This window comes from Chelonia mydas, chromosome 2 (genome assembly GCF_015237465.2).
Source record: "Chelonia mydas isolate rCheMyd1 chromosome 2, rCheMyd1.pri.v2, whole genome shotgun sequence".
NCBI classification, from domain to species: domain Eukaryota; kingdom Metazoa; phylum Chordata; order Testudines; family Cheloniidae; genus Chelonia; species Chelonia mydas.
The window spans coordinates 181,546,051-181,560,595 of NC_057850.1; the positions used below are offsets into that span (position 1 = coordinate 181,546,051).

Sequence of the window (14,545 nt, forward strand, 5' to 3'; positions counted from 1 at the left end):
GACTAGATTTTTTTTTTCCTTCAAATGAAAGCTAGGATTCTTAAATAATTTGCTTCTGTCAGCTGGTGCATTAAGAAAAAACATCAAATATCATGAGACTCGCAATAAAATTCATGAAAGTTGGTAAGACTGATGTAGTGTTTATTACTGTCAGGATCTCCTTTCATTTCAAAGGGACTACTCACAGACAGAGAACTTTGCTTGCTAGTGTTTTCAGGATAGAGCCAGAAATCAAGCATTCCAAGCCTGCATGTAATATCCTTCTCAGTTAATCTAGGTTGTAGCTGATAAATCATTTACGATGGCTTTTGTTCACTGAAACAGGAGCACGGTGGAGTGTGCGCGTATACAGCAGGGGCTCCATCTTGCAACCCCTCCATATCCATTACTCCCATGGATTTCGGTTATTGTTTCATGCACAGTAGGCTTACAAGCTGGACACTCCGTTCTGATTCTTTAGCAGAGGTTTAGGATATTTGTAGGAGCTCTTTTATGAGAAGGGTTGCACCCACATATTTGAAATACTTGCTGGCACTACCACACCAGAGTATATCGACAGTGTTAATTTACCAGACAGATTTTAATTTTTATCTCTAGATGGAGAATGTTGTTTAAAAAAAGCAGCCAAAACATTAATACTCTTCCAAAAATGGGAATGTCAAAGTGATCTTGTTAAAGTTGTAGGGGGGAAAACCCAACATCATCCTACCCTAACATTTGTCTCATATTTGAGCTTCTACCACCACACCTGCAACCTTGCTGCAAGCAGGAAAAAAAACCACCACACCTGCTCAGCTTCGTGTGCATGTCATTGTGAAAACAAACTGGCGGATGTGATAAGTGCTGGCATGTTTACTTTGAGTCACATAATAAGTCCGATAAAACAAGGGATCCTGAGAGCAAGAAAGAATTTTAACGACTACTAAAATAGCACGACATTGTGTCCTCTTGATAGTATAATTAAAGCAGGACATAATGTTGATGTTGCAAATTCATAAGGGGTAGAGGAATACACTGCACTCTAAGTCTACTGCCTCATTATCAGTGAAGTTCTCCTTCAGTCATTATTAACAGGCATGGGGTAGCTGCACCGTAAACATTAGAGACGTGTTTATATAGGGAAGATGGGACTGAAAGATGTCGAGAGATAGGGTGATCCCCACCCGACAGCATTGCCCAGCAAAGGCACATATGCTTGCTGACCTAAGATGCAATGATAGGATCTTCAAAAGGTAGGTGGCATGTCTGAACACACATACTTATCAGGCAAGGCTGGAGGAGAGGGTTTCAAATACAACAGGTGACCACAGAATCAAAGACATTACAAACAACTATAGGTCAACGTACAAGTACACAGAGCAGATTTATTATGATCAGGTTTGCTCAGTGCAGCACACTGAACAAGCTGACAGAGAGGGAAAACCTGCTGGGAGGTGCAAGAACGTCACAATATATCAAGCTTGCTGGTCACAGAGGCACATATTTCTCTTGTAAAACTGTATCTCTGAACAAACAAACTGTGCCACTAAAGAGAAAGAAATCAGCAGCTACAAACTACGTCTTAAAGGGTTTGATCAAAAGTGATGGCAACATCCTTACCTTGACTCACTGTTCACAAGTAAATCCAAATGTATTAATGACCTAGCAACCTCCTCTTTATCAGCAGCATCTAGTTTTGTGTACACATCACCACCACAATGAACTCTAATGACAACCATGCTATTTTAAAAGCAAAGGATTTCTCCACACACGTACTAGTTTTACAACACCAGCTACAGGTGCAATAATATCCCCTGGGTTTTAAGCCTGTTTCCTTAAAGATGGTGTTTTCTGATTTTCACTCACTCACTCATCGGAGGATTTAAAAAAGAGATCTAGAGTCAAGCAATGAAGACATTGGGCAGTTTAGATCTCTATACATTTCACATACTTTTCAACAGCCACACACAGATTTGTCTGCCTACTGCATTATTGTTATTACTTCCATTATTTTTATGATCGTAGCTCCTAGGAGCCCCAATCAGGGAACCCTTCAGCTAGGGGCTGTACAAACATAGAAGATACAGACAGTCCCTGCCTCAAAGAATTTATAATCTAAGTGTAAGACAAAAGGCAACAGCTATATATATATATATAACAAACAAATGACAGAATACCGGGGGGCGGGGGGGGGGGGGTGAGGGGGGAAATGAGATCATCATAATCAACATGATAAGCAATGGTCTCAGCACATGAGCAGCCTAGCCGTTGTCAATTTTTTTGTAGGCATCATGGTAAAGGAGAGTTTTGATGAGGGATTTGAAGAAGGCTAATGAGCTAGCTTTGTGAATGTTTACAGGGAGTTCCTCCCAAGCATGATGGGCAACGTGGGCGATAGCACGAAGGTGGTATGTTTGAAAATTTAACAAGTGGGTGATGGACGCTGGCATGATGGGCTGATCAGAGACAGGAGTTGACATCTTGATAGTGAATGACAGGTAATAGATAAGGTGGGGAAAGGCCAACAAGGACATTGAAAGAGAATTAGGTTCTGTTTGACGTGATAGAGAAGGGGGAGACTGTGGACGGATGAAAAGAGGGTCACATGGTCAAAGCAACAGGCTCAGAAAAAAAAAATTTTTGCAACAGCATTCTGAATGAGTAAGAGTGGGGCAAGACTGCATTTCTGAAGGCCAGAGAGAACGATGTGGTAATAATCCAGACGCGAGATGATATGAGCCTGGATGAGCATTTTATCTGCATGCCTGGACAGAAAAAGATGCACCTTAGAGATGTTATACAGTAAGAATCAGCAAGATTTACACATAACCTGGATATGAGGTCCTAGAGAGAGGTCCATGTCAAAGATGTCACTCAAGCCTGTACCCTGGATGTCAACAAGGATGGTAGTGTTGTCCACAGTGACCAACAAAGGAAGAAGAGGGAGGCTTAACAGGAGTGGGAGAAGGTGAGAGAGAGATTAGGAGCTCTGTTTCAGCCATGCTGAACTTGAGCTAACAGCTAGATATCCAGAAGGAGATATCAATGACAGGCTGAAATTTTAGTCTGGATAGAGGGAGAGAGGTTTGGAGCAGAGAGGTAGATCTGAGTCATCTGCATAAAGATAGAAGTTGAATTCTTTACATGACGAGATTGCCCAGAGATGAAGTGTACAGAGAGAAGAGAAGGGGACCAAGGACAGAGCCCAGTGGAACTCAAAACTCACTTTTTAACAAGTGAATCCATCTCAATGAACCTTAGTTCTATCTTTCACAATGAAAAGGAATAGTATAAAGATTTGGAAAGGTTTGTAAATCCTTTTTCTCATGTATCTACGATATGTTCTTTTAGAAAAAAAGTCATGAAATAAACAGGTAACTAAGTAAGGTGTGGGTACATGAAGATATCCCTGCCAACCCGCAACTCTGGGTCACCCCCAACATCCTTTTCTTTTGCGCCTGCTCTCTTGCCATGGAATGTCTCTGACAGAAATCCCATAGTCAGGCTAACTTCCTCCACTACAAATTCATTCCCTCCTCTTCAGTTCTTCCTCTACATTCTTAAACTTAGTGAACAACATGCCCACAATCCCAGTGTCTCTCTCTCTCTTTTTTTTTTTTTTGGACTCACTCCTCAAACCCTCCTCTCTCTTGCCTCTATTTCTCTACCTGTGCAGGATCTCACCTATTTCTTCCAACAGAAAATTGAGAAAATACAATGTGACCTTTCCCCCTCCCCTTGGCCTACTTTTCCTTCCCCTCCTACAACACTGTCATCTTTCTCCCCTATCACAGACATTTTCCTCTGCTCTTCTCCTCTAACCCCTCTGTTTCCTCCAGTGACCCCATTCCATCTCCTGTTCTCCCTCGCACCCACCCCCTCCCTTACTCTTCTCCTTAAGCTCTCCTCTTTGGCTTTTCACCCCTTATAATACAAGCAAGCTTTAATCTCTCCTACCTTAAAGTAACGCACCTTTGACACCACTTCTCCAGCTACCACCTCATCTCCCTTCCATTTCTAGACTCATTGAATATGCTATTTACAATACTGTAGCTGTCTGGAATTCCACTCTTCTGATTCCATCCTAGATCCTCTCCACTCTGGCTTCCACCCCTCGCACTCCATTGAAACTACACTCAAAGTTTCAAGTGTCCTCTTCCTAGCCAAACCTCAGAACCAGTAGTCCATCCTCATGCTCCCTGACCTGTCAGTTATCTTCAACCCAGTCAACCATACTTCCGTTCTTGAAATCTTATCCTCCTTTATCTTTCATGACTCTCTCTCCTTTCCTGGGTCTCCTCCAACCTCTGTAAATGCTTGTACCCTTTGGAGGATTCTCACTGTACCCTTTGGAAAATTCTCCTCACCCCCCCTCCAAGTTTCTGGGTGGGGTCCACAGGGTTCTGTCCTTGGTCCCCTTTTCTTCTCTCTGTATACCTCATCCATGTAAACAAATTTAACTACTATCTCTATGCAGATGAATCACAGATTTCTTTCCTATTCAATTGCCCATTCTCCCCCTTTCATAAACATACCATTCCTGCAATTTTAAAAAATAAATCTGTGCGACATATCTGTGTATTTGATTAATGCCAATTTTCATGATGATTCCCGTTTCCACATATTATATAAGCATCTAGTCATTATTCAAAATGAAAGCATTTCTAAAAATACAGCTCAATATGTCTTTTGTTTACAATATTTTCAGTTAACAGAGGTACTGGACTGAAAGATGGATGATTTGAGCTTGGGAGATGATCAAGAGAAAGTAAGATTTTATTGTATAATCCTACTCACTGTTACCAAAAATATACTCAGCAAAAGCCATTATGTAAGAGATTATTTCAAAATCCCAACAATTTACAAATGTTTCAGGACTCTGTGACACGTTTGAGGGCTTGTTTGTCTGGGGGTTTCTTGCAGCAGGTGTTCAAAGGCAATAGTACATTTCACAAGCAGAGATTATCAGTATTATGCCCATGGAGTTTAACTACGGGTAAGGTAAGAGAAGTGTAAGGACTGCATCTGCTGAATTCAAACATAGCCAAATGATGAGCAATTTCTTTTGTGTATCATCAATGTAGTGTTTTAGGGCATTTTCTGCAGAAAGCAAAATAAGAAGTCTTAGCAGTATAGTACAAGGAAAACATTCACGAAGGTTAAAAGAAGATATTGGACTCACATCTTTGACAGAGGAAAAAAGGGTGGTATATTCATTTGTACTAGAGAATGGTTATGTAAACCTCTTCTTGAGAGGTCTGATTTTTAGTTGCATCATACTGTAGATTAGATTACTTTTATCTCATCCATAAGATGAGACGAAGTGATGTCTTTAAGAAGTGTTGTGCTATATTTTTGTAAAATTTCAGTTTCCTATTGTACAGTGTTTTTAAAGGTACTGCGTCCAAACACATCCAAAAATATTTTTCATCCATCTCCCTCTACATTTTTTAAATGGAAAAAATTGACTTAATTTCAGACCCAAATTCATGTATCAATATGGAACCCTGAAGAACCTGCTCCCCTCTACCAGTACAGGAACACCTAAAGCCTGCAAGACCCATTCAGTCTTAACAGGTCACCACTAACCTAAGGAACTGATATAGGACTGACAGCACCTCCCAGCATACAACTGGATCATGATGGACAATCACTGTACTTGTTGGAAGCAAGCATGCCTCGTATAAGGAACAGACTACACCCTTCAATACCCAAAGGCAGGCAGAGTTCCCCCCATGCTTACAAAAACACTGTCTCTTAAGCCTAGCAGACCCCTGAGAAGCCAGGGTCATCCATACAGTGTGCCTGTACCGACTCACTGGTTCTGGTCCCCAAAGCCTCCTCTCTGGCTTTCCCAGCAGCCCAACTCCATTAGAACTGGGCACTTTCACCAACCACTGCACCATGTTTCTGTCTGCACACGGTGACCTACTGTTTTGACAAGCAATTCCCAAGATTGCTAAATTAAAGGATTTAAAGAAAAATTGTCCCCCTCCTATTTAAGTTTTACTTTCAGTTTCCCCTTTTGTCTCTGTGGGTTTAGACATAGCAAGAGGGGGGAAAAAGCATGGTATAAAAACTGAAAAACGTGATTTTTACAGGAACAGAAACCAGCCAGGTATTTCAGGGACATGTGTACCACTTAGAACTACATACAATTCATTTTGTTTAAATGATTGGATTTGAAATGACTGTGTCCCTTTAAATGTTTTCTTCCACTCACTCCAAAATCTTAATTATAATTGCTTCTCTATAAATTTGTACGCGTGTATTGCTAGATAACCCATCTTCTGTCAAATGTACAGGAAATATCAAAAATTCATCTCACTTTTAGATTTTAATGATCAAAAATATCTTAAAATTGTTAGAGCAGCAGATTCAAGAAAGTGGAACCATATGATTTAACAAGAGTAAACCTTTCTATTTTCCTATCTCCATAAAACAAGTTAGCAACTTTGTTGTAAAAACACTGCTAACATTTGGAGCCTTCTATACACAACTATATTTTTTTTCATTTAAGGAGAAATGAAAAGTCCACCGCAGTCTGTCAAATACACAATCTTCCAGAACTGGACTAGAGCATCTTCCAGAAAGGAAGAGGATAGAGACTCCCACTATTACAAAGTTTTGTGCCTTGCTTCTAATTTGAATTTGTCTGGCTTTTGGTCAGCTCCACACTAGAAGTATCTTGTCAGTATACTAATGTCAATTAGGAATGTGATTATGCTACTGAATACTGAAAGACTGGAAGGATATTAGTTACGGCTCTTTCCTACCTTAGAATTTTACATCCCGCTTTAAAAAAATCATTATAAATTAGAATTATCCCAGGCATTTGAAAACAAACAAAGGGGCAGGGAATTGTAATTGTAAGGATGGGAACTGTCCTAAGCAGAAGGCTTACCTTAAAATGGTGATCGGTTACTTTAAAATGCTGTACCCAGGACATATTTTTAAGTAGTGCTATGGGAACCTGGAGCATATAGATAGCTGCCCTTCATTTATTTTAATGTATAAAAAAGGATAAAGGGCTACAAAAATTTGGCCATTAGTTTATCTTATTTTCCTATTAAAGCTCAAATCCTGGAAGGAGCACAACTGAATGGAGTCCTGTGCTCACCTGGTACCGCACTGAACTCTGGGTCTTCCCCCTGTGGTGCTCTTTGCTGGACCAGGGCCTAAGTGATGGTTACCCCACTGAGCCTGGGCCCTAAGTTATGGTTGCCAGGCATTGAGGTTTTCAATTGGAATGCCCGATCAAAAAGGGACCCTGGCGGTTCCAGCTGACACCGCTTACCGGGCCATTAAAAGTCTGGTCAGCAGCACAGCAGGTGTCTGGGGCTAAGGCAGGGTCCCTGCCTGCCCTAGCTCCACGCGGCTCCCAGAAAGCAGCCGCCCATGCACCTAGGGGCTGCAGGGACCTGGCGGCCGCTTCCTCGCAGCCGCAGTAAGCGCCACCGGGACCCAGCATCTCAAATCCTCTCCCACTCCCCAACCCCTGCCCCAGCTCGGAGGGGGAAGAGCAAGCAACAGAGGGAGGGGGGATGGAGCGAATGGGGACAGGGCCTCAGAGAAGGGGCAGGGCATGGGCAGGGCCTTGGGGTAGGAGGCGGGGCAGGGGTGTTTGGTTTTGTGCAATTAGAAAGTTGGCAACCCTACCCAAAATATGTCACACTCTGCATAAAAATTAAGCATACCACTTGCTTATTAAGTGGCTCTCATAGCTCTGATACTCATTCATGCCACATTCTTGCATACACTCCCATTTTGACATGGTTGACATTAATCACAAAAAGAATTATGGAATACATTTATCACTTCTGTTCCCCAAAAATCAAACAAGGTCTCTCTGTATTTACCGCAGAAATCAACACTCTCTCTTTTTAATGGTTATATGACTGTGCTAATTCTTAAGTTTCCTAAACTGGGCCAACTCATCAGTCTGTTACATCAATCAGATGCTACAGCATTTACTAGGGTTATAACTAGAGGACAGAGTTACATAATAGAGTCAATTCAACTGAAAAATGGTCCAACTAAACACCCCTCTCAAATAGGTATATGGATATGTCCCACACACTAAATACATACAGAGAAATATTAATTTAAAAATAGAAGTTCTCCAAGTTCAGAAGCATGTAAGTCTAGGGCCACTTTATACAACACAACATAGAAAAACAAATTAAGCATGTATGTGTGCTATTATAATGCCAGTCACAACACTTCAGGTGAACAAAAAGCTCATATTTTGGCTTATAAACACATTGTTCATGTCCTCTATCAGCCTCTCTGATGCTATCACAAAAATCACCATTGTCCAACCCATATTCTCTCCCTACCACTGCCTTTTGTCCTTAGTCTCATGCCCTGGTGATCTAGGACTTGCCTTGCTCACAAAAATTCCAATATACTACAAGATCATAACAGAGTGATAGATACATTTTGTTTTAAGAGTTCCACCTGGCTGCTATGGATGGATGAGGGAGTTTGAATTTCCCAGTAAGCAATCAATGCAATTTTGGGCTTTCCTCCTCCTCCCTCCCCATACACCCTCTGTCACGAGACTGATGAGCGCATTCAGCATTGTGATAAAGAAATTACCACCTCGAAAAATGGCAGAAAGCTCACAAGGAGCTCTAGGGAACTTGCTTGCCAGAGTTTGCAATTTGGCAGTTCTAGCAGCTAGTTTGCTGCAGCTCTAAGCAGCAGAGATTTTATACATAAAATATTCTCTATATATGTATCTATGAAAATACACACACACACAAAGTATGCTATGTTATAGAAACATATGTACATATTAGAGGTTCTGCCATGCCTCTATAATGCACAAGCATTCTTGCACACACACATACACACAAAATGTAATTCAGTGCAAAATTCATTATAGCAAGGTTATTGCAATTTTAGCTTGGTTCTTAATATTTATAGAGTTGGCACTTCTCAGTTATTTGCTTCTGCTGAGGAAGAGATTGTACAGTAATTATGTACAACTGCTGCTCCCACTGAAAAAGAGAAAGCCCTACAGCAGTCTCCTGGAACATGCTTCCAACGGATGCTGAGATGTTACAGGCCAGACATCTCTGCTGCACCAAAGCGCTGCCTTTTTCTTCAGTTTCTTTTCAAAAGGGTACAAACCCCATGCACTGGTCTTACAAACTACAAATACTGTATCAACAGATTACAAACCAGAATTACCATCCGTGCAGTCTTCATAATACCAGTCTAGTTCATAGTAATCCGCTTCAATAAATTTCTGCATAGTCAGTATCCTTCAGCAATGTAGAAGATATTTCACTGTGCTGAGGTCAAGTGAAACGCAACCATGCCTCCCTGCCTTTGCAAAACACTGAAGTGCAAAGACGCTGACAGAATGATGAAAATGAGCTGCACATTTTCAATGAGAGGCTGGAGCCAAAATACGAGAGGTGGGGGGGGGGGAGAAAAGGGGGAAAGGGTGTAGGAGAGAGATTTCTAAAGCAGATGCCCTAGCAGCTGCTCTAATAAAGAAGCTCTGCACAGCAGCCTTGGATGGGAGTTAACAAAATCATCCTATCAAAAGACTGGTATACTGACGTTAGGGACACACACCACTACTTGGCTGTTTCTAACTCATTCCTTTCCTCCCCGGTCCTCACATACCTTTCAGTCTAACATGTTGCCATGGAGACTGGCTGGCTCTGAAAGAGATGCTGAGACGGAGGAAATGTATTCTGCTGTTTCTGGCTTCACAAAATTAAGGAGTGTCTCTCAAAAAAGAAAGAAAGAAAAATTCCCACACAGAAAAAAAAAGCTCTTTAATATAATACAAACATACCTTTTCTGTTTTGCAATATCATAATCTTGTGATCCTTTGTGTATATCCAATGCCTTAATAATGTAAATCAAGTGCCTTACCACCTCCCATCCTGTTTTAGAAGCTCTCCCCCGCCCAAGTGGAAAATGAAGCTACAGTACTATTTTGCACTGTTTTAGTAGGTTAAGCGCTAATTTTGCAAAAAGAAAATGTCTACATTAAAGGTGAAAGAGCGGAACTAGAAAACCAGACAGTAACACATTCCCCCTTTGGATAAGCTCATCTACTTTTGCCCTCTGCCTTCTCAGTGAGCCAGCGACCTATTTTCAAACATCTACGCCCCTGTGGCAGAAAACAAGGGGATTATGGCAAACAGCAGCCATTCTGTATAGCTAAACTAGTTACACACAACTGCTCAGTATTTTTCATTTCCAAAATATCTGGTGTGGAGAAGGATTCACTTTTAGGTACCTCACTAGGCTGGATTTAAACTACTGGAATTATAAAATATTTCTTCGTGGAACAGAATTTTAATAAATTGGTATTTATAACAATATTCAGGAAGTCAATTAAATCTGCAAGTGGGGGGTAAAAGTTATTACAATGCTCAGACATCCATTCCGTTCTTATATTCCACTCACATTCCCCTTTCCCCATCTTTTATGGACTCCACTGGGTTCTTTACGAAAGACTTCAGAGACTTGGAATGATATATTCTATTTCAATACATCTTTTGTACGTGACTGTACAGTGCCTAGCACAATGGGGCCCTGGTCTGTAACTGGACCCCTAGACTCTATTACAATAGAAATTAATATTAATATCATTACCATAAAACATATATTTTCCTCTATCTAGATATTAACTCCCATGACCACAGTATTTGAGCCTTACAAATATTAAGGACTTTATTCTTACACCACTTCAGTGAGCAAGGGATGTAATATCCATTTCACAGATGTGGAACTGAGGCACAGAGAGACTTAATGACTTACCCAAGGTTTCACAGAAAATCAGTGGAAATGCGAGGAACTGAGCCCAGGGCTCCACAGACCTAGGCAATGAGAGCTCTCTAGTGTAGCTGCTCTAAGCCAACAGGAGAGAGCTTAATTACTCCAGCCCCCATGAGCAGCGGTAGCTATGTCGGCAGGAGAAACTCTCCAGCTGACATAAGCACTGATGTGGACAGTGCTAAACCGGCATAAGTTAAATCGCTAAGGGGGGTGGCTAATTCATACCCCTGAGCTACAAAACATAAGTCAGAGTAAGATGTAGTGTAGCAATAGCCCTAGCCTAGTGACTTAAACACCACACCGTCCTAGCTTCCCTTTGAGAGAGGAGTTGTATTATGTTTTCTACTGATTTTACACTGTATTAGTAAATTTTGAAAAATTCTAGTACATATTTTATCCTTCCCTGCTTATAATAGAAATTGCAGGTGACACACAACCCTCTCTTATGACCCTCAGTTGGGCAAACTTTAGATGTGCTAGTTTTGATAAGAAAAAAACCCTGAATTATTCCTATTAAAAAAGTATCAGCGTAGAACTGCGGTGTCCTGGTTTGCGTTTTCATCTGCCCAGTCAATCATGTTGTAAATAGCATAATCAACGTCAAAAAATTAAAAAGTAGGGAAACTACAAGGCCCAGTTCTTATGAATCCCTTGTTAGCTCTTACAGTTTGGTCCCTGACTCCATGAAGATTATGATTTGCCATAGCCTAGCATGCCTTCCAGAGGTAAAAAGTTCAATAAAACCTCAGGTTTTTGATCTTTAAAGAGTTAAGTAAAGTTGTAGCCAGAGGCCTTTAAACCATAAACATGCTTTAATTCTACAGATCAGTGTGTTGCATGGTACGGTCAATATTTACCTGAGAACAGTAAGGTATGTACATAAACTACAGGTAAGTAAATTTCAAAGGAATATAAGATGCCATTAAAAAGCCCTGTATAATCTTTCATACAGAGCAGTAATACAATCATTTATGGAACAGAAGAATTCACACTTTGAAACTAACATTTTTTAACTCATAAATGTGTTTTCTAACTCAGTTTATGTGATTTTGTTATATGCAAGAATCTTGACTACAACTGGATTTCTATAGAATCAATTCCATCTCACTTAATCACACAGTTTTGATAGTTCCTTAAGCACACCCACACACACAGTAGGTCAATTGCACATACAATTAAAAGCACTTTTAAGGCTGCACCGTTAAAATAACATTAGGGAATACAAAAATGAAGGGTCCTACAGAAACATTAATTCAACTACTTTACAAATATGCCCTCTGTTTTATTCCTAATTTCCTTGCTATAGGAACTTCTGCATTTCCTAACAGTTTAAACTTAAAGGGCACCATAACATAGTATAAGCTTTTCTTTTTCTCCAGTATTTAATTTCCTTTTAAAAAGTAGCTTTGCTTAATACTAGGATTTAAATGGTCACAATTAAGCTTCGAAGTTCATTCTCAGTGAGATGAGTAAACACGGGGTAGGAAGGGAGTTCAAAAAATGCTTCTTTTTTTTTTTTTTTTTTTAAATTCTGCAGACAGTATTCTGCAAGATTGGGTTAGAGGTCAGAAACATCTTTTTACATTGGAAAGGATCTAGCTTTCTCACAAGAAAAACAATTAACCCTCACATACGGCTTTACAGAGACGAAGCATGTTACAAAACTAATCACCACAACATGCTTATCAAGTAGGGTAGGTAAATATTATAATCTCCACTCCATAATTGGGAAAATGGGGGGCACAATCACCCTATCATAGTGAGAAAACACAATGGCAGGGAGAAGAAATTCTATAGAAAGAATCATCCAGCTGGACAACACCTCCTTAGTTAAGTGGAGATGGTAGTCTCATAAAAGTGGGATGGACAATTTAGGTCTGGAACTTTCATGAAACATGCCTAATCTTGGACCGGCCAATGGAGGACCTGTGGTATCCTTGGGGAATCCTTTTCTCTCTCTCTCCAGCCCAAGCTCCTCCTCTGGGGCTGCTTATCACAAAACCCCATGTTATGGTGTATATTCTGATCACATTTTACTGATGTGCTATTGTGTTACTTATCCAATGTAAAAGTAATCAAATATTTGAACATAAGGAAATTCAGGCAATTATACTGCAAGATATAGGAGGAGTTCTTTACCCAGCAAATATTTTGAAGTAAGTTATGAGCACACTATAAACTCTGGATTGTATAAATGTAAGCTGCCCCGCTCACACTTTGGAGAAGCTTCCCATAAATATCTGCAAAAACTAACTCCTTAAAACTCTTCTTTCCTGCAAGGCCTACAAAACACTTGACAAAAAACATAACGGTTAGCCTGCTAGTGCTGAGACCACTGTCTGTCATGCTGATCAATATTGTCTCATTGTTTCCTTGTAGTCCCCGATTGGTCTATCTTATCCATCTGTTGTCACTTGTCTTATTCTTGAGGTTGTAGTCCCTTTTGGGCAAGGACTGTCTTTTCATTCTGTGTTTGTACAGAGCCTATATGGTCCATGACTGGGGCTCCTAGGCACTACAATAATACAAATTAAAAATAGGGTTTAAAACTTCCTAATGTTTTTAGGGGATTCTCAAATTCATTTATATCGTGTTTTAGAATGATAGGGATTTTTAAAAAGATAACATGTAGTTTAAAGGTAGGAAGGCATATTCCCCAAAAGGAGAATGTGAGACAACATTTCAATTATAGATCAAGAGTCATCATAAAACAAATCAATCAATCAATCACAAATTACAAGGTAGAAACATTGTTTTCTGTTGCCAGTTGTTAGTAAACATAAGACTCCCAATATCTGTAATGCTAATATGGAAAGAAAAACATTTATCAAGTATATATAATTTATAATAGTCAATCGTAAATAGCAATGGTAAATGATAGCCCGCTCCCATATCACAAAATGTAAGACAAATCACCCTCTGGCTTCACAGAATCAAAGAAATTAGGAATGGACGGACTTATTTTATTAAGGCACCTTGTTCACCACCTTGCCAGTGCCGGATTACTGCCTACCCTGTATTTTTTTAGCGCTTTGTCAGTGTTGTTTTGAACAACAACAGGCTAGTTTAATAAGAGATTATATTGGGAAACATTTTTTTTAAACTTCTCGATCCAGTTTGTATCTTATGAGAATCAATTATTATTTTAATTAAATGGCATGCTTCTGGGATGTTATATTTTGAAAGTTTAAGATAGAAAAAAGTTATAGTTACACTTCAGGGTATCGTCCGTCCCTCATTTTGTGTATGTACCAAATGCCAACAGACACAAGCTATCACGAATGGCGAACTTGTTGCTAACATTCTAGTCTACCACCTCTCTACTTCTGAAGTGAAGGCGCAAACAAAAAAGGTACATATGGGCTTGTGTTCATTAAACTTCCTAGACAGGGCATTCTACAAATATGGGGAGCCCAAACTTTTGAACACATATACTGCTAGGACCTGGCTAAGGTTGTTTTAAGTAGATTTTGCTGCTACAGATGATATTCTAAATTTTTACCAATTAATCTTGTTTCAAAAAGGAGAACATTTAGCTCTGATGAGAAAGCAGATAAGTAATCAGAGTTAAACTATTTAGTGTGCTAAGATGTACCTTACCTATGGAAAGTTAAATTCTATAAAATATCCCTGAAGTATACTATTGTATATACACATTCCTCTCCTGAAAAAAAAAAAGTAAATACAGCAACATGTTTTGGCCTTCAGGATCCCAAACATAATGTAGTCCATGTAATTTACACATCAAATACATTAT

The 14,545-nt window shown here is 39.8% G+C and overlaps 1 protein-coding gene across 6 annotated transcripts in view; it reads right to left on the reverse strand.

Moving 5' to 3' along the window:
• TRAK1 (trafficking kinesin protein 1) overlaps positions 1 to 14,545 on the reverse strand; it is a 112,202-nt gene that overhangs the window by 64,955 nt on the left and 32,702 nt on the right. Inside the window, exon 1 of one of the 6 annotated variants that reach the window (XM_037890220.2) lies at positions 9,178 to 10,053. The exons of 4 other annotated variants lie outside the window; for them this stretch is intronic. In XM_037890220.2, the coding sequence (XP_037746148.1) occupies positions 9,178 to 9,241 (64 nt within the window). In that variant the 5' untranslated portion in view covers positions 9,242 to 10,053. Of the gene's footprint in view, positions 1 to 9,177; positions 10,054 to 14,545 lie in introns of those variants that run through there. One more of the 6 variants, XM_037890221.2, reaches the window with a different exon arrangement.